The sequence below is a fragment of the Prionailurus bengalensis genome, chromosome A3 (genome assembly GCF_016509475.1).
Source record: "Prionailurus bengalensis isolate Pbe53 chromosome A3, Fcat_Pben_1.1_paternal_pri, whole genome shotgun sequence".
Classification (NCBI taxonomy): Eukaryota; Metazoa; Chordata; class Mammalia; order Carnivora; family Felidae; genus Prionailurus; species Prionailurus bengalensis.
Window position 1 is genome coordinate 29,275,238 of NC_057354.1, and position 20,411 is coordinate 29,295,648.

General features: G+C 52.8%; 1 protein-coding gene across 1 annotated transcript in view; it reads left to right on the plus strand.

Moving 5' to 3' along the window:
* The window catches only part of TGM6 (transglutaminase 6), a 56,255-nt gene that overhangs the window by 19,646 nt on the left and 16,198 nt on the right, over window positions 1-20,411 (plus strand). The window contains exons 2-10 of the mRNA XM_043553309.1: window positions 2,087-2,193; window positions 9,714-9,923; window positions 10,444-10,686; window positions 11,442-11,560; window positions 13,062-13,190; window positions 14,506-14,683; window positions 15,706-15,844; window positions 18,033-18,136; window positions 18,214-18,456. Coding sequence (XP_043409244.1) covers window positions 2,087-2,193; window positions 9,714-9,923; window positions 10,444-10,686; window positions 11,442-11,560; window positions 13,062-13,190; window positions 14,506-14,683; window positions 15,706-15,844; window positions 18,033-18,136; window positions 18,214-18,456 — 1,472 coding nt within the window. The remainder of the gene's footprint in view (window positions 1-2,086; window positions 2,194-9,713; window positions 9,924-10,443; window positions 10,687-11,441; window positions 11,561-13,061; window positions 13,191-14,505; window positions 14,684-15,705; window positions 15,845-18,032; window positions 18,137-18,213; window positions 18,457-20,411) is intronic.

The window sequence follows — 20,411 nt, forward strand, 5'->3', positions numbered from 1 at the left end:
TATCCCCAGGGTGGGGGCCCAGGGTTAATAATACGTCATCCATTCTGTCCTCAGGGCCTCAGGTGTGGACCAGAGAAGGCCTTGGTGGGACGTCGCCTCTCCCATCCCTTCCCCGGTGCCCACCAAGGGGCTATGTGACAAGCCTACATCAGCACGGGCTTGGGGGTGTGGGGGGTGTGTTGTGGGGAGGGGCTTAGAGGAGCCCTGGGGCTGTCAGAGACACTTGGTCCAGCAACCCCCCCCCCCCCACAACCCAGTCCCTAAGTGCTCTTCCGGACTCATTTCACAGATAAGGACACTGAGGCCCCGAGAGAGGAAGCAACTTAGCCCACATCCCACAGGGAGCTGGTGGCCGGGGCTCTACCCATGTCCTGGGCCCATGACTGCAGAAGACAGGAAGACAGGAAGGAAAGGCAGGTTTTGGAATGTGGCCGCTTGAGAGAGGGGATTACAAGTGGGTGGAGAGGACGGGGTGTGGGCAGCTGACGGGGCATAGGTGTTGATCCCCAAGGGTGTTCCAGGAAGCTGGGGAGCTCCCCTTTTCACACCCTTGTCCCAGCCAAGGGACAGGGAGGGATATTTGTTCATCCAACCAATATTCACTGAGCCTCTACTACGTCCTGGGCCCTGAGCAGGGCTCTAACAACCCAGACAGAATGAGACCCAGGTCTTGCCTTCACGGAGCCCACAGTCCAGTGGAGGAGAAAGACCTGTGAGCAAACAACTGTGACTGGGCTTCCTTGGCGACTGATTAGAGACACAGCCTTGGTCTCGGCAGGATTCTCGCCGAGCACGTGGAGGGGGTGACATTGGGTTCGTTTTAATTGGAGATCTGGAATCCATCCCCTATCTCTCGTATCTCTTGTATCTCTTGTGTCCCTTGTATCCCTTGGCCTTGGGCTGCCCTCCTCTGTGCCCATCTGTCCCCGGGAGGGCTGAGGAGGACACCAGTTAGGAAAGAACTGGGCTGTAACCACCAGAAAAGTTGCTTTCTCCCAGCAGGATCCTGGTTGCCTAGCCCTGACAATCGGCCCACCCAGGCCGGGTCTTGAGGGTGTGACGTTCACAAGTACGGATGACTTAAGTCACCGGAGATGCAGCTCTAGGGACAGACAACACAAGGACCAGAGCAGTGACCTCCTGGGTCAGGGCAAGTCTGGCCTGGGGGGACGGGTGGCAAGTCAAGATTTCTCGGTAACAGCTCTGCAAAACCAGCAAAGGGCAAAAAGAACAGCCATGTTCGGGGGTGGGGGGGTTAACGGAGAGGCAGAGTGGGAACAGCTGGGGGAAAGGTTGCAAGAAAAAAGTCTTTGGTTGAGCAGAAGGAAGGACGTTTTAACATCTGGGCAGCGGGTGAGTGGCCTGCCAAAGGCATGCAAGCTGGAACTATGGTCACGTATCCACCGGATATTCGGAGGAGGGAATTCGACTCCGGCAGGAAGTTGTGAGAGAGGCGGTCTTTGAGATTCGGGGGTAATGGTGACAATGGCAGTTCTGGCTCGTTCTACCCTTCTTGCCCCACTGTGATGAGGCTCTTGCCCGGAGGGTGGTGGGAGATGCTTTGGGCTGTGGTGGGGAAAGGCGAAGCCAAGGCGGGACTCCCGGGACTTGAACCCATGACCCGGAGCCCAGGGACTCTTTTTACCTCCTAACCACCCCCTTTGCAAGAATCCCTGGGGCATGCCAGCACTGAGATAATTCCCACCCAACAACCTCACGTCCCACTCCTCACTCATCCCCTAAACACACACACACACGCACACACACACACACAAACAATTGCACCCTGTGTTGGCCTTTCCCCGCGCAAGCTGTGGCTTGGCTTAGCATCCTCAGGCAAGAAGTCTCTTTCTTCCCATCTCTGGGTCTCAGTTTCTGTCAATGAAACAAAAGACCTGGGCGTCTAATGGCCCTCTCAGCTCTGCGGTTATTAGACAATCCTACATACAAGGTAACTCGGGTTCTGGCCTGTGTGTGCAGACAAAACAGAGGCCACCCAATCGCAGACTTCTGCGACTTGAGAGGAAAGTTCCTGACCAAGAACCGCAGGGGCAAAGTCAGTGGGAGGCTTCCACTCTACTCTCAGATGTGAGAGGGAGCTCTCCAGCGAGGCAAGTCTCCTGGCGCTGCTGTTCCAGCCACCTCCCGACAGGGGTCGCTGTTGTAACCAGTCCTTGCTCACCCAGCACGCTGGTTGGCTGTAGGAGCTCCCAAGCTTGGGACTCACGCGTCAGCTATGTTCTCATTTGCATGTTTGGTCATTATCCCCAGATCATGGTGCCAGGTTGGGGCTTCCAGCCTGGTTAGAGTTAGCTAGAACTAACCTTCTCCATGAATCTCAGGCCTGGGGATTGAGACTGTGGTACCAGCCCAGCTCTTTGTAAGTGGAGACCGGTTGGAAGGCTGTTGCAGTCTAGACAAGAAAGACCTTCATTGCTTGGCCTAGGGTAGAGGTGTGTGATGGGCTTGATGCAGGTTTTGGAGGTGGTCCCATCGGGACTTGATGATGGATCGGATAAGGGGGGTGAGAGCAAAGGGGAAATCAGAGATTCCTTGCCTTGGTCCTGAGTGCCAAGGCAGATGGGACATCTCCCAAGACACAGGAGAGCAGGGATTTGGGGATGGGGTAGGGAAGAAATGGGGAGTTCTGCTTTGGGTGTGTTAGGCTGGATTTTCCTAGAAGACCACCCAATGGAGACATCAAGTAGATGGCTGAACATATTGTTTGGATTTCAAGGGAGAAATCAGAGTGGAGATGTAACCTTGGCATTATCAGCAGGAGATCTCCAATCAAGACCACTTAATTATCAGAAAAAAACCTCCAGGGGCACCTGGGTGGCTCAGTCGGGAAAGCGTCCAGCTCTCGATTTCGGCTCAGGTCATGATCTCGTGGTTCATGAGTTCGAGCCCCATGTTGGGCCCCACGTTTGACAGTGTGGAACCTGCTTGGGATTCTCTCTCCCTCTCTCTCTCTCTCCTCCTCCTCTGTTCACTCTCCCTCTCAAAATAAATAAGTAAACATTAAAAAAAAACCCTCCAGTAATATTGAACCTCAAAAGGCGAGAGTTTAGGGACCCCATTCTTTTCTTCCTGAGTTCCTCCTTCTATAAATGTACCCACCTCTTCCCCAGTTTCCTATATCAAGCAGGACTTAGAGGAGCTGCCTTTTTCAGGCCACAGAGGTCCCATCATTCCTTGACCCAGAGAGGAACACCTGGCGCCCATAGTCTATGTAATGAAGGGAAACCACACAAGGGATTTTTTTTTCTCCAAATCATATCTTTTCTAAGCTGACTTTCTCCTTCCACCTCTTCATATAGAGATGCAACTTCTGAAATCCTATCTCACTGTAGCTGCATAAAAAATCACCCCAAGACACTGGCTTCAGGCAGTAGCAGTCATTTATTACCATTGTCCCTCCCCGTTCTGATGCTGCACCTGGTCCAGCCATGCACCTGCTGCCCAGATCTCCTCATCCCTGTGGTTTGGCTGTGGCTGGGGTGGGATTACCATAAACGCTTCTTCCTGCCCTGTCAGGTGCTTGGGCTTCTCAGACTCTATCTTGGTCTTTCCTCAAGGCCTCTCCAGCACGGTGGTCTCTGTGTTGCTGCACTTTGTCAGATAGATAGGTGATTGGTTGATAGGTAGATAGATGTGATGGAGAGAGAGACAGACAAACAGACAGACAGACAGACAGACACAGAGAGAGAGAGACAGAGGGAGAGAGGGCACATGCTCAGGGCTTCAAAGGTGCTTATCCTGAGGAAGAAGTAGCCAGGCAGAAGCTGCATCCTGTTTATGTCTCAACATCAGAAGGCCCATGGCATTCACATTCCACCATATAAATTGGTCAGAACAGTCCCAAGCGCCTGCCCAGAATTAAGGAGAGAGTATATAAACCCCACCCCACAGTGGGAAGGATTTCAATCACATTATAAGAAAAATGTGTAGAATGGCATCCATCCATCATCTATATGAATTAGTGAAGCCAACTTTGAAAAATACAATGTTCCACACTTTCCTTGTGTATTACTCAAGGTTCTCCAGAGAAATAGAACCAACAGGATGTGTGTGTATGTAGACTAGATAGATAGATAGATAGATGATGGATGGATAGATAGATGATGGATGGATGGATAGATAGATGATGGATGGGTGGATGGATGAATAGATAGATGATGGATGGATGGATAGATAGATGATGGATAGATGGATGGATGAATAGATAGATGATGGATGGATGGATAGATAGATGATGGATGGATGGATGGATGATGGATGGATGGATAGATAGATGATGGATGGATGGATGGATGGATGGATAGATAGATGATGGATGGATGGATAGATAGATGATGGATGGATGGATAGATAGATGATGGGTGGATGGATAGATAGATGATGGATGGATGGATAGATAGATGATGGATGGATGGATGGATGGATGGATAGATAGATGATGGATGGATGGATAGATAGATGATGGATGGATGGATGGATGGATGGATAGATAGATGATGGATGGATGGATAGATAGATGATGGATGGATGGATGGATGGATAGATAGATGATGGGTGGATGGATAGATAGATGATGGATGGATGGATGGATGGATAGATGATGGATGGACAGATAGATGGATAGATAGATGATGGATGGATGAATAGATAGATGATGGATGGATGGATAGATAGATAGATAGATAGATAATGGATGGATAGATAGATGATGGATGGATGAATAGATAGATGATGGATGGGTGAATAGACAGATGATGGATGGATGGATAGATAGATGATAGGGGGGCACCTGGGTGGCTTCGTCAGTTAAGCATCTGATTTCAGCTCAGGTCTTGATCTCACGGTTCATGAGTTCGAGCCCACATCAGGTTCCACACTGACAGCTCAGAGCCTGGAGCCTGCTTCTCTTTCTGTGTGGGTCTCTCTCTGGCCCTCCCCTGTTCATGCTTTCTCTGTCTCTCAAAAATAAATAAGTAAACATTAAAAGAGAGAGAGAGAGATGATAGAGATAGAGGAGAGAGAGAGAGAGAGAGAGAGAGAGAGAGAGAGAGAGAGATGATAGATAGGGATAGAGGGGATAGAGAGAGAGAGAGATTTTAAGGAATTGGCTTCCACGATTATGGAGGCCACCAAGTCCAAGTCCGCAGGGGAGGCTGGCTGGCTAGAGATTCAAGCAAGAGTTGCAGTTGGAGTCCGAAGGCAATCTGCTGGCAGAATTGCTTCTTGCTCAGGGGATGTCAGTGTCCTACTAAGGCCTTAACTGCCTGGATGAGGCCCACCCACATTACGGAGGGTAATCTGCTTTATGTAAAGTCCACCAATTTAATGTAAACTCATCCAAAAAACAACTTAACAAAAGCATCCAGAATAATGTCTGACCAAATATCTGAGCACCATGGCCCAGCCAAGTTGATACATAAAATTAACTATCACATCATGCAACGGGAGAAGAAACAAAATGGATATTTAAGGAGCACCTAATATGTGCTAGATGCTTTCCACACATCATCTTATTCAATGTCGTTATTAGAGCTGAGAGAAAGCGATTATTGTACCCATTTTATGGATGAGAGAGGTGAAGTCATGCTGAAGGACACACGGTGAGCAAATGAGCAAATGAGCAAATGAGCAAACCTAGGATGCCGACCCAGGTCTAAGTGACTCCAGGAAAATGAGAGGGAACATGGGTGATGACAGATTGGAAAGTGGGGCTAGCCTCCCAGTGGAGGTCTCAAGAACCAGACCAAGGAGTTGAGGCTCTTCCTTGGGGGAGGAGAAGCACCCCAAGGAGTCATGGAAGCCAGGGGTAGAGTGGCTACAAAGACACTATTAACTGACTATCACTGATCCATCATCGTTAGAGGCTGAGGAAGAGTAATCCTGGGACCAGGTCCATTCCAATTATGGCGGAAGGATGGGAGGAATTAGTCACAGGGTCTTCCTCAGGGCTCCCAGGCTGCACAGAGGACTTGGACTTTGCCTTGCCCACGGGAGGAGGCAGAGGGCGGGCAGGAAGAGGGACAGAAGTCTGTGGTATCAGAGCGTAGGTCCCACCTTCTCCAGAAAGATGAAAGAAAATGACACTTGCTGAGTGTCTGCCATATGCAAAATGCCACACCGCTGGATGTCATATGGGGGCGGTCTTTTTGTCTTCCTTCCAAGAGGCCTGTGGGGCAGGTGCCATCAGTACCTTCAGTTTTTAGACCAGGACACCGAGACTCAGAAAGGTGACGTGATGTGTCCGAGGGCACACGAGACACAGCCCGACCGGGGTCAGGGTCCGGGTCTCTCTGGCCCCAAACCCTGTGTTTTCTCCATTCCACACCCCAACTACTCAAGATTTGCCGATTCCCGGTCTCAGCCCTTGATCATCAGAGAGGCAGGATAGCACGGAATCCGGGCATCACCCACCTTAGCTGTGCAACCTTTGTAAAGTTACTTCACCTCTCTGTGCCTCCGTTTTCTCATCTGTAAAGTGAGGGTAATAATAGTGTTTGCTTCAAGATCGCTGTCAGGATTGGGGCGCCTGGGTGGCGCAGTCGGTTAAGCGTCTGACTTCAGCCAGGTCATGATCTCGCGGTCCGTGAGTTTGAGCCCCACGTCAGGCTCTGGGCTGATGGCTCAGAGCCTGGAGCCTGTTTCCGATTCTGTGTCTCCCTCTCTCTCTGCCCTTCCCCCATTCATGCTCTGTCTCTCTCTGTCCCAAAAATAATAAAAATAAACGTTGAAAAAAAAATATCGCTGTCAGGATTAAATGAATTCATAAATGTAAGTCACAGAGGATAATGTCTAGCTCATAGCATTAAATATATATATAAATACATATATATATGTTAGCTATTCATCTTATTATTTTTTTCTAATGTTTATTTATTTTAAGAGAGAGAGAGAGAGAGAGAGAGAGCATGTGAGTGGGGTAGAGGCAGAGAGAGAGGGAGAGAGAGAGAGACAATCCCAAGCAGGCTCTGCACTGTCAGCGTAGAGCCTAATGTAGGTAGGGCTCGAGCTCACAAACCGTGAGATCGTGACCTAAGCTGAAATCGAGAGTCGGATGCTTAACCGACTGAGACACCCAGGTGCCCCCACCTTATTATTCTTATTGTCATAGTTGGGGGCAGGGTGGTTCTCACATCACCGGGGACAGCCTTACCCAGCCTCTAAGTTAGGATACGCGTATTGGAAAGAAGCTGAGTGTTATTGGTGAAGAAGCTCCTAAAGATTTATCCAGATCCCAGAGCTGCACATTAAAAAGTTTAACAGGTATGAATGGACAACCCAAACCTGGATGTGAAATATAGGTCACATTTACTGATACTCTTCAATCAAAAGGAATCTGAGTCCTGCTCCCACCGGGCGTGTTGGAAAATTCCATCCAAGTTATTACTGGGGCTCCCCGCATGTTTCGGTTATCTACTGCTGCGTAACAAATGGCCCCGACACTCGGACAGTTAAAACAACAGCAATCATTCGCTCACTCACAAACCCACAACCTGGGCGGGGCTCAGCTGGGACGGCTTGTCTTTGCCTCACTCAGGTTCAGGGGAGGCACGTGACCAGAGGTGGGCGCTCAGGGGGCTGTGGGTGGGGAGTCTTGGTTCCTCTCCACGTGGACTTCTCCACGGGCCATTTGACTTTCTTCATGGCATCGCCGCTGGGTTCCCGGGTCAAGCAACTCAAGGGAACCAGGCAGAAGCTCTATCCACTTTTATGGTCTAGACTTGCAAGTCACAAAGTGTCACTCTGTTTTAGCCACAAGTCCTGTCAGATTCTGGCAGAGGGAGCACTTATCCTACTTCTTCTTTTTTTTTTTAATGTTTATTTATTTTTGAGAGAGAGAGAGAGGGGCAGCATACAAGAGAGGGAAAGGGGCTGAGAGAGGGGGAGACACAGAATCTGAAACAGGCTCCAGCCTCTGAGTTGTCAGCACAGAGCCCGACGCGGGGCTCGAACTCACAAACTGTGAGATCACGACCTGAGCCAAAGTCCAACGCTTAACCGACTGAGCCACCCGAGTGCCCCTATCCTGCTTTTTAAAAAATTTTTTTAAATGTTTATCTATTTTTGAGAGACAGAGAGAGACAGAGCACAAGTCAGGGAAGGGCAGGGAGAGAAGGAGACAGAGAATCCAAAGCAGGCTCCAGGCTCTGAGCTGTCAGCACAGAGCCCGATGCTGGGCTCGAACTCACGAACCGTGCAATCATGACCTGAGCCGAACCTGGAGCTTAACCGACTGAGCTACCCAGGTACCCTGACCTTTATCCTACATCTTGATGAGGGCAGTACCAACATCATATGATAGGAAAAGCATGAGCGATGGGCGATATTATTGCAACCATCTCTGGAAAATACAATCTGCCTTTAAAAAGCCAAACATTTTGGCCGGCTCTCCCCAGACCTTGGTCCAGACGAGCCGCTGCTCTGGTGCGCATGGTCCAAAGCCATGCTGTTTTAAAGTCAGGGATTTGGGGTCTGTGACTCCTGTGGGGCCAAAGGTAAAGGCAGCAGGGCTTGCGGGTTCCATACAATCACAGACCCGACCGTGGCAGGCCATACTTCACAGCATGGTCATATCAATATATATCTAATCCAGCACATTCCCACCATGTAACATGGACCCATTTTTCATCAAGCGGTGGGGTGTGTTCCCTCCCCTTGAACCTGGGCAGACCTTTGTAGCTGCCTTGACTAATAGCAGACAGTGGGGGCGACCCTGTAACTTCGGAGGGTAGGTCACAAAAGGCATTTCAGCTCCCACCTCGGTTCCTCAGATCACTTGCTCAGGGGAGCACTGGGGGCCGTGCTGTGAGGACGCTTTCAAAGCATGCTCTTAAACATCTGAGCTCTATATGCTTAACGCCAACCTCCTCCCCTGGCCAGGGCAAGCCCGAGAGAGAGGGAGACACAGAATCCGAAGCAGGCTCCGGGCTCCGAGCTGTCAGCACGGAGCCCGACGAGGGGCTCGAACTCACGAACCGTGAGATCATGATCTGAGCCGAAGCCGGATGCTTAACTGACTGAGCCACCCAGGCGCCCCTAAAATTTATTCTGAATTCCAAATCTTGGTACTTTCGTGATCACCTGCAGCCAGGCACAGAATAGGAAAAACAGAGTCACCTAACATGCTCGTTTCCAGACAGGGTTGAAAAAGTCCACACCCTGCCTTCTTGTTTCCACTCTCCTACTGGAAACAGTGTGTCCTTTTGGGTCTATTTCATGCCACGGGTTTTTGCATGTTTGTCCCTCTCTGTCGGGGATTTTGCTGTTTAAAAGGGCCCCAAGTGTAGGGCTGAAGCGCTGTCCAATGTTCCTAAACACAGGAGGCTGTGATGTGCCTTCTAAGAAAACCAGTGTGTCAGATGAACTTGGTTCAGGCATGAATTATGTTGTCCGTGAGTGCAACGTTAATGACTCAACGATATATTAAATAAGGTGTCTTTAAACAGAAGAACACACAAGAGAAGGTTACCCATTGATCGGCGGATGGAAGAATTGTGAACAAAAGCTAACAAGAACCTAACCCTGCATTTGCTGTAAGAGTCATGGTTCGGTATTCGTTAATTCGATGTCGGCGGAAACTTTAAGGAACGTGATCTACTGAGAATGACCGGAATCAATTGCATAGGATAAAAAGTAGCCGCGTGAACAAATGACTGCAGGAGGGCAAGGCGGAGGGGGGTGAGAAACATGTCAAGGGCTTGGCCTCACCTCCCTGTCCTCCCCCGGCTCAGGGATCAGAGTCACCGAGGTGGACTGGCAGAGCCTGAAAAATGGCGTTGCCCACCACACCCAGGAGTACCCCTGCCCTGAGCTGGTGGTACGCAGGGGCCACACGTTCACCTTGGTGCTGGAGCTGAGCAGACCCCTGGAGGACCAGGAGACCATCATCTTCACGGTGGAGACAGGTAATTGTCAGGCCAATGCCCTCCGCTGGTCTACATTCAGAAAGATTTGTCTTGTGACCGGTGACCCGAGACCCTTTGGTCATCAGCCCAGAGGGAAGCATGTCCCTGCCGGGGCGGGGGGGGGGGGGGCTGAACTCCGGAACCCTAGAGGTCTTTGATGACAGCTTGCGGGGACGGCTGGCAGGCATTGCCAGCAGGCAGTGGGGGAGATGAGAGGACAGCTCTGGAATTCTTTGCATACCAAGGAATCGAGGGCTCTGGAAGATGATGGAAATTCTTCAGGTACTTTGGGAGCCCAAGCTTTTCTTTCTTAGACAAATGGTGGGCTTTGAAAGTCCCCATTACTTTCTCCTAGATCCAGGAGGTGGGTGGGAATCAGAACCGCGGAGGTGGCCCCCCACAGTGTCCCAGCAGTTCAGGGAGCGAAGGTGGGCATTCCAGGCTTGTAGCTTTTCTGCTTCTCTAGAGCTGGGTTCCCTAGGGGCAGCTGGATCTCCTGAGTGCCTCTCCCCTCCGCCAGGACCCCAGGCCTCCGAGGACCGCCACACCAAAGCCGTGTTCCAGATATCGGAACCAGAAGTGGGCAAGACCTGGACAGCAGTGAAGGAGGCTGAGACGGAGAACACCGTGACCGTCAGCATCAGCAGCCCTCCCAACGCTGTCATCGGCCGCTACCTGATGAGCACCAGGGTCTCCTCTCGCCGAAAACATAATGACCGAAAGCTGGGCGAGTTTGTTCTCCTTTTCAACCCATGGTGCCCAGGTAGGAGCTGGCAAGCTTTCCCGGAAGCTGTCCTAGAGGTGGGCCTGCCCTTAGCAGGGGCCTGGAAGACAGACTAAGCAACGGGGAGGTGGATGCCCAGAGCTTGGCGAGAGCTGAGCTTAGGCAGAGGTGGGCACTGGGCAGAGGAAGCAGGTGCTACAAAGGATCCTGGGCCGGAGGAGCAAGAATCAGCAGTTTCTGGCGCGCGGGGGCCAGTAGGCAGGGATGGGGCCTCGTGGGAGGAGAGGCCCAGCAATGGGCAAGAGCCCGGCTTGAGCCATCAGCAGCCTTGGCTCAGTCCTAGCTCTGCTTCCCTCTATGAGTCTTGGTTTCCTCATGGGTGACACGGGAGTGGTAACAGTGCCTACCTCCTGGGATTATGGTGAGAACTCATAGCGCTAATGGTTGTAATGTACAAGGTCCCTCGTAAGGGGTACTGGGGCCAGCATTCTTATTAAATATTTCTACAATATGAGGCTGCTGTCGCCATGAAGCAGGGCCTCTCAAAGGTGTCAGGATTCCTCAAGTCCTTCAGTCTTGGGCTGGGCTGGGTGGGTCCCTGCCCCGGGGAACGGAGCCCCCGGGGGGAATGGGGCCCCGCCGGAAGGCAGCCCAGGAGCCCGCAAGCCCCCTCTTGCCCTCTCCCGTCCCAAGCCTCCCGGCACCCGTCCCGGAGCTCTCCCTGATGTAGCCCCTTCCCCAGGCCTGCAAGGCCAGAGCCCCAGCCCATGCTGAGCCTGACAACTGCTTTTCAGAGGACGACGTGTTTCTGGCCTCAGAGGAGGAGAGACAGGAGTACGTGCTCAATGACAGCGGGATCATCTTCCGAGGCGTGGAGAAGCACATCCGAGCCCAGGGCTGGAACTACGGGCAGGTCTCCAGAAGCACAGGCCAGAGGCGGGGGGATGCGGGCCGGGGTGTGCAGAAAGTCAGGCCAGGAGCCCTTCTGTCTGCTCTGCTCACTTCCTCCCTCCCCAGCGGGGACAAGCCGGGCTGACTCTTAGAACAGATCCATTCATTCACTAATCTACTAATAGCTGCGCTAAGACAGGCTCTGGGTCCTTGGGAAGGGGAGGTGCTTTGGATACGGTGCTTTGTAGAAGAATCAATAGCTTCGATCAGGGATGCTCGGTCTTGTGCGTGTGCCGGAATCCCGTGGAGGGCTCTTTAAAACACACGGGTGGCTGGGCCCCACCCCAGAGTTGCTGATTCTGTAGATCTGGGGTGGGCTCTGAGAATGTGCATTTCTAACGAGGTCCTAGGTGGTGCTGAGGCTGCGGGTCTGGGACCACACTTTTAAGAGACATTGGCAGATAAATAATGACAATAAAGGGCGTGATGGTGGTGGGGGAGGGGGGAGGGGGGCGGGCATCAGAGTGGTAGAGATGGGGCCAGAGGGAAGTCAGAAAAGTGTGAAAGAAAATCCACCCCGGGGATGGTGGAGACTTCCCGATAATGGGGCTGGGCACAGCCTGGCCAGGGAGAGGGCAGAGCCCATAGCAGGTGGGAGTCAGGGAGCAGAGGAGGGTCTGCTAGAGGAATTAGGTCTGCTTGGGCTGCGGGTGTCCTGGAGAAAGGTTGGCTGGGCCAGTGAAGGACCCTGACTGTCAGGTTCAGGAGCCAGAGTTTGAATCCGAGTAGTGATGGAGGTACTGGAGAGTCTGGGGCCCGCCTGAGGGGTAACCACTTCTCAGCACCCACCTCTTCCTGCCATGTGGCCAAGGGAACCCAGGGTTCCCCGGACCTTCCCAAGATCCTTCAGGGAGCTTCAGAGACCTGAAATCTTAATTTGTATGTAAAGATCCTCCAGTTTTTAAATGTTTACTTATTCTGAGAAACAGATGGGGGGGGGGGCAGAGAGAGAGGGAGAGAGACAGAATCCCAAGCAGGCTCCGTACTGTCAGCGCAGAGCCCGGCATGGGGTTCGATTCCACAAATGGTGAGACCAGGACCTGAGCCGAAATCGAGAGTCGGATGCTTAACCGACTGAGCCACCCAGGCGCCCCAAGATGCTCCGGTGTTTAAATGTTGTCCGTTCATTCAAGTGTATTTGGAAAAATCATTGGAACCGAAGGAGTGGGCAGGCCGGGTAGACGCGGCTCCAGAGTCACTCGTTTACCACAAACTTTACCGCGGGTAGTGGGGAGCGTTGGGGGCAGTTACGGCACAGGGCAGGGACTTGATTAAGGTTGAGCTTCTGGTTCTCGGTGACTCTCTGAGGGAGGGTTTCTGAGCTGGGGATGCTCTGTGGTGTCCCAGGGTGGGGGTAGGTGAATTCCCGTGCACAACACAAGGGACCCACTGGATAAGTATTGTAGGAGGGTCTGGAATATGGGTGAGACTCTGGCCTCTAAGCACAGACTCTCTGGGGACAGTTTGAGGAGGACATTCTGAACATCTGCCTCTCCATCCTGGACCGAAGTCCTCTTTACCAAGATGACCCAGCCATCGACGTGTCCTGCCGCCATGACCCCATCTACGTCACCAGGGCCATCAGCGCCATGGTGAGGAGCCCCACCGTCCCTGCATACACACTTTCTCATGGGTCCCTGAGCCAACCCCAGGGTCCCATCCTATGATTTTCCCAAGTCACCTTTTGTTTTAATTCTCTATCGCTGCCCCCAAACCACCCCAAAACTCAGTGGCACGAAACAGCCGCTTATTATGCTCACGGTTTTATAGATCAGGGACTTGGGCAGAGCGCTGTGAGGACAGGATGGCTTGTCTCTCCTCTAAGATGCTTCCGCTGGGGGCATCTGAATGGCTGCAGATGGCTGGAAATGGTTTGAGGAGACCGTATATCTGCGGCCTTGGTTCTAGAAGTCTGGATCTTTGGTTCTCTTCCACGCTGTGTCTGCTGGAGCTGGAATGTCAAGATGATTCGCTCACTCTCCTGTCCCTGGGCCGGGGTGGTTAGAACAGCTGAGGCTGGCCCGTCACGGCTCTCTGTCCACGCAGCCTCTCCGTGTGGCTAGCTTGGGCTTCCTCACGGCATGGCGATCTCAGGGTCATCAGACGTAGCAGCTGGCTTCTCTCCGAACAACTGTTCCAAAAAAGAAGCCCTGGAAATTGCCACCGCATCCCTTCTGCCATAGTCACTGGTCAAAGCAGTCACAGTCCAGCCCAGATTCAGGGAGGGAGTGCACAGGCCCATCTCTCCCTGGGAAGAGTGCCTTCCTTATTACGTTACACACAACAACGCTTCCTCCTGCAAAGATAGCCAGAAGGCCGACCGCAAGCAGGTGTCGAGATCAGTGGATGGCTACCTGTGATTCCACAATTGGATGGAGCCAATTTTCTCGTATTTGGTACCCTTCATTCCTCACGATCCCAGAGGGATGTTGGAACACAGAGACTCAAAAGCAGTGACCAGTTCCAGAGAGTAGAGCATCACAGCCCTGTGGGATAACAGTGCAGGCTCTAAGTCAAAGTCCTGAACTTGGGGGGTCACCCACACTTTTTGCTAACTTGCCATGTGACTTGGACGGGTCCCTTCACCCCTCTTAATCTCGGTGTTAATCTCATTGTCTCTATACTTATACCCAGCACCAGTCCCCAAAACAGATCATTTAAAAGGGGAAATGCTGCAAAATCATAGGTAATTTTCAGTAACAGAGAATCCTCATGGCAGGTCATTTAATAAATGGTACCCAAAGTAGGTATGTTAAGAGAACAGATGCCCCTAATTTTCAGGTAATTTAAAAGTAAGGGGTGACCCCAAACGAGGAGGGGGTCCAAAGCGTAAGGGGACTTTACAGTGGCGACGCCCTGAGGAGGGAGGCCCTGCCTGGTGACGGACCCATGCCCCCCTCCGTCCAGGTGAACAGCAACAACGACCGGGGAGTGGTTCAAGGCCAGTGGCAGGGCAAGTACGGCGGTGGCACCAGCCCCCTGCACTGGCGTGGCAGCGTGGCCATTCTGCACAAGTGGTTCAAGGGCAGGTTCAAGCCAGTCAAATACGGCCAGTGCTGGGTCTTCGCTGGAGTCATGTGCACAGGTACCCAGGGAAAGAGGGTCCCTGACCCCAGGCCGGCTCCCTCTTTTGCCTCCATTTGTATATATTTGCATACAGTCCACCCCACCCCTCCACCCCCACCCTCACCCCCCTTTAAAATGTGTTTCTTTTTTTTAATTTTTTTAAGTTTTTTTTTAGTTTTTTTTTTTTTAACGTTTTTATTTATTTTTGAGACAGAGAGAGACACAGCATGAACGGGGAGGGGCAGAGAGAGAGGGAGACACAGAATCGGAAACAGGCTCCAGGCTCTGAGCCATCAGCCCAGAGCCCGACGCGGGGCTCGAACTCACAGACCGCGAGATCGTGACCTGAGCTGAAGTCGGACGCTTAACCGACTGAGCCACCCAGGCTCCCCAGTTTTTTTTTAGTTTTTATTTATTTATTTATTTTTGAGAGAGAGAGAGAGAGAGAGAGCAGGCACAAGTGGGGGAGGGGCAGAGAGAGGAGGACCGAGGATCTGATGTGGGCTCTGTGTGCACAGCTGAGAGCCCCACATGGGGCTTGAACTCCTGAACCCTGAGATTGTGACCTGACCTGAAGGCAAACGCTTAACCGCCTGAGCCACCCAGGCACCCCAAGTGTTCTTTAATTGGTGATGGGGAAGTAGAAGTCTGGTTAACGATGAGAGAAACCAGATAGTTCGTTTATGTAACTTTTGATCTTTTATTTTGCTGAAGGAGGCCCAGCTCCTGTCTCGAGCTCTTTGAGTGCCTTTGAGCAAGTCCTGTGGCCCCCCCCGCCCCAGGCCTCCAGTCCCCTCGAACCCAAACTGGCAATTACATGGTTATTATATGGCTTCCAAGTTCCCACTGGCCTCAGAGCCTGCGATTCAAATGGGGGTGGCCTAGTGTCTTCGGAAGTCCCTTGAGAGGTTCTACAGGGAACGAGGCGCTTCCGAGGGCGGAAGCAGGAAAAGTAGACAGACAGACAGACACGGGAGGGGCTGTGGAAGAGATGAGGCCTACTGCCTGCTGGGGGCACCTCGCCAGCCTCCTGCTTTTCAGTCCTCAGGTGCCTGGGGATCGCGACCCGGGTCGTGTCCAACTTTAACTCGGCCCATGACACGGACAGGAACCTGAGCGTGGACAAATACGTGGACTCCTTCGGGCGGACCCTGGAGGACCTGACAGAAGACAGCATGTGGTGGGTCCTCGTCCCCTGGGTCCCCAACCCAGCCCCGCCCAAGGGCTCCCTGACCCTGTCGGCAGGAAGGAGAGGCACCTTCAGGGGTGACCCAGAGGCCAAAGAGGGGACTCAAGATCTGAGTGCCTTGAACCTGGTTCCCCATCCAGGGGACTCTGAGCCTTCCCCTAGATTCCTGTGACCTGGGGATGAGGACCGAGATTCCCTCTGCATCCTGGCCCCTGTGTCACGCCCCTGCCTCTGTCAGCTGCCTGCGTGCCATGTGTGTGTCTCAGGTGGGAGGCAACCTCCCTCCTCAGCTGCGACAAGACTCTTCCCCGAGAGCTTTGCACAATTCATTTTAATTTAATGTTTTTGATAGGAAATACACGCATGTGCGTTCACGCTCAAACTGTACAAAATGGGCCACCCGCCAGGTGCCAGCCTCCCGTCCTCCTCACGGAGCCAACATGGCGACTCGCTTCCCGCGTCCCTTCAGAGGGAGGCTCTACAGACACAAGAACATACACGCTCAGTCTTCTCACGGCCCCGCTTTTTACCCACTTAGTATCGGCACCAGAGTGCAATACTGTTCATCTTGCTCGTGCATTTCGCAGTTTTAAAATAAAACTGGGCGGCGGCGGGGGGCCCCTGGGCGGCTCAGTAGGTCAAGCCTCCGACTCTTGATTTTGGCTCAGGTCATGATCTCACACTTCGGGAGACTGAGCCCCGAGTCAGGTCCCACCCTGATGGCGTGGAACTGTGTCTGCATGGAGCCTACTTGGGATTCTCGCTCTCCGCCCCTCCCCCACATGCACACTCTCTGGGTCTCTGCCCTCATTCTCTCTCTCTGCCTCCCTTCTCCCCTTTCCTTCTCCTGTTGGCTCCCCTCATCCCCTCTCCCTGCAGGAGAACCACCACCACCACCACCAACAACAACAACAAGTTTTTCTTCACACAGAATGGACATTTTGGTGTCGGGGCCCGTCAATTCACAGGTTATCAGTTTGCCCCCAAATGCCTATCCAGATATTCTCCCAAAGATCACTACCTCCTTAAGAGGAATGCTGAGGTCAGCTCTGAAGATGCCAAGACGGGCAACCCGGGGTTTCTCCCTCCTGCTTCCTTACTGCGTGACCTTGGGCGAATGATGTCACTTTGCCTTGCTGCTCTCATAGTCCCATCTTTGACACGGGAAACTTAAAGTCTGACCTCCTTACCAAGACCTACAGAGCTCTGCGTAATCTGAACCCTACCTGCCCCTCATGCTGGCTGTAGCCTAGAGATACATACCTTCTTGGGTTTTTTTTGTTTTGGGTTTTTTTTTGGGGGGGGGTTGGTTGGTTAGTTTTTGGGTTTTTTGTGTGTTTTTTTTTTTTTAGAGAGAGTGTGAGTGGGGGAGAGGGGCAGAGGGAGAGAGAGAATCTTAAGCAGGCTGCACGCTCAGCACAGAGCCCGATGCGGGGCTCGATCCCATGACCCTGGGACCCTGACACCAAAATCAAGAGTCAGACGCTGAGCCCGCTGAGCCACCCAGGTACCCCATACTTACACGCTTTCTGTTCCTTGAATACACAACGCCTTTTCTGGTCTCAGAGTCTTTGCACGTGCTGTTCCTTCTCCCTGGAACACTGTTCCCTTCACTCTTTGGACGGCTAAGCCTTTCTTATTTAAGCCTCACCTTAGACGTCATTTTCCTAGAGCAGGTCTCCAGCAGTTACTCTCTACTCAGGTCTCTCTCTTTCTTCACAGTATTTATTGTCACTTGCATTTGTTTTATTTATAGCTGCTTCCTTCTTTTTGGTGCCTCCCCCTCCCTCTCCTTTGTTAGAACGTAAGCTGCATGAGGGCAAGATCTTCTGTGTTGTCTGTGATTGTATTTCTGATACCTTGAGCAACAGTTTCATATATATATATGTCACGTATATATATGTATACGCACACACATATATATACATCTACGTACATACATACATATACTTACAAGTGGAATATATATATATACATGCATATATACACACATACATACATTTGTACATACAGATCGTATATAGAACTGTTCATCAACGTGGTGCACTGAATGTTTCATAAGATCCAGCCCCAGAACTGCGGAGTTTGGGCCCAGGGCCTGGCTCACGGGAGAAACTTGCCATCCTATGGGCCTCTGTCTCACTGAAGGCCACCCTGCCCCATCCTCTCTCTGTGGCAGGAATTTCCATGTCTGGAACGAGAGTTGGTTTGCCCGTCAGGACCTGGGCCCCTCTTACAATGGCTGGCAGGTTCTGGACGCCACCCCCCAGGAGGAGAGCGAAGGTAGGGGCTCAGCCGGGCGGGTCCCAGACCCCCGCTTTGCCTCACCCATTCCGCTCACGCTCATCCCTCCTGCCCAGGCGTGTTCCGGTGCGGCCCAGCCTCGGTCACCGCCATCCGCGAGGGGGACGTGCACCTGGCCCACGACGGCCCCTTTGTGTTTGCGGAGGTCAATGCAGACTACGTCACCTGGCTGTGGCACGAGGATGAGAGCCGGGAGCGGGTATACTCGGACACAAAGAAGATCGGCAGGTGCATTAGCACCAAGGCCGTGGGCAGCGACTCCCGCGTGGACATCACGAGCTTCTACAAGTATCCGGAAGGTAAGGACAATATGGCAGCCTCGAGAGCTGTATTCGGCGCCGTGTCTGTGCGTTGAGCCGAGTGCCTTTAGCTTCTGTTAACAGCTTCCTCCGTGTATAAGTGGAAGGCTTCCCACATCTAATAATAAAAGCTACATTTCATTGACCACTTACTCTGCCAGGCACTGTGTTAGGTATATTCCCCCATGATCATAAATACGAATAATGGTGATGATAGCAGCAGGTATTGGAGCACGTGGGCTGCACAGCACCAGGCATAGTTTAAAATAATAATAGTAATGATAGCAGCTTCAGTTTACCATCTGCCAAGAATTCTAGTGAATTCTAGAAATTCACAGATTGCTGGTTACTGGTTTCCTGAAGAGCCTCTGCTCGTCGGGGTACAAGAAGACAACAGGCGTATTTTCTTAATAGCCAACTCCAGCTATACACGCTTCTCGTCACTCTTTCCCGTGGGATAACAGGTCTCTTACCAATGCCATGATCCGATCCAAATATGGCCCAATTCTGCTTATTAAAACAATGTGATTTGAATAACGAGCGGGTCTGTCTCTCTCCGCTCCCCTGAGTGCAAGCCAGTTTCCCCCCGGGAGGCTGCTCTCCAGGAGGGGGCACTGGGCTCTCTGGACGCCTGCACCCCTCCCTTGTCTACTCCCCAGCATAGCGGTCTGCAGCTCTAGTCGCACACTGGAATCACCGAGGGCGCTGTGGTTCGTTGTGTAGATGGAACAAACAGCTCCTTGTTTGAGCAGGATTCCGGAGCTCGGCAATCTGGGCTGTGCTCGGCTGGATGGTGCACCTGCTCCGTGTGGAGTCGGCTGGGATCTTGCTGTGTCTGGGGCGTTGGATGGGTCCGCTGGACAGCCTGGTCTTGCCTCCCCCCCACCCCCCGCCCCGCCGTGGCCTCTCCTGGCCCAATAGGCCAACCCTGGCTCGTTCACGAAGGGGCGGGATTCCCAGAGGGGGAGAATGAAAGCTGCGAGGTCTCTAGAGGCCTCGCTCAGAATTTGCATCGTGCCACTTCTGCCGTATTCTGTTGGTCAAAGCCGTTCTCAAGGCCGCCCCAGCTCTAGGCGGAGGGGAGCAGACTCCACCTTTTGGTGGTAGGAGTTACAGTGAAAGTATTATGGCCATTTTTAGTCTATCGCTGCAGCCCCGACTGCGTGTGCCCTGCCCAAAGGAATCACAGCGCCCAGAGGGTGTGGCCCAGGCACCAGGACTTTTTAAAGCTCTTGAGGTGATCCCGCCGCACAGCTGATGTTGAGAACACAGTGTGAGTCTTCTAGAGTGTTAGGCCGAGGGGGAGGAGGAGGAGGGGAGGAGGAGGAGGAGAGAGGAGAGCAGATGTCTTTGTACTGGGCAGGCAAGGATTCCCTGCCCCTGGGTGAGTGTGCCCTGCCCCCCCGTTCACTCTCTCTGCTTGAGGGCAGGTGGTGGCTCCAGGACAACCTGGGCTATCTGGACCCGCTTCCGGGCCCTACCCTCCCCCGCCAGGCACTGCCGATCTCTGGAGACATTTGGCCCCCACTTTCAGCAGATGCCCCCCGACCACACTGGTAGTCACACGGCTTCCCTCTGCTGCACGGCGGCTTTTGACCGCAGGTTCTGCAGGGCCTTTACTCAAAGGCGGGTGAGAGAGAGGCCTTGGCACGCCGTCCTCCCCCTGCCAAGGCCCGTCAGTTCTCCACTGCTTGTTCAGTCAGCAACGCAGGATCCGCACACCTCTCCCGTGGGGACGCAGTGCCGGCTTCCCCTTCCGTTAGTCAACCCCGATCTTTCCCAGCCAGCACCCCCAAACCCTCACACCGATTCTTGTAAACACCCCTGCGTCCTCACGCACACCAATGTTCTGTCGGTCCCTTCCCTAGGAGCGGGGCACTTCCTTCGCTCTTGATGACCTCCGCCCCCGCAGGCCCCTTCCTGCTGTCTCAGGGTGCTGTGGACGGGGCGGGAGG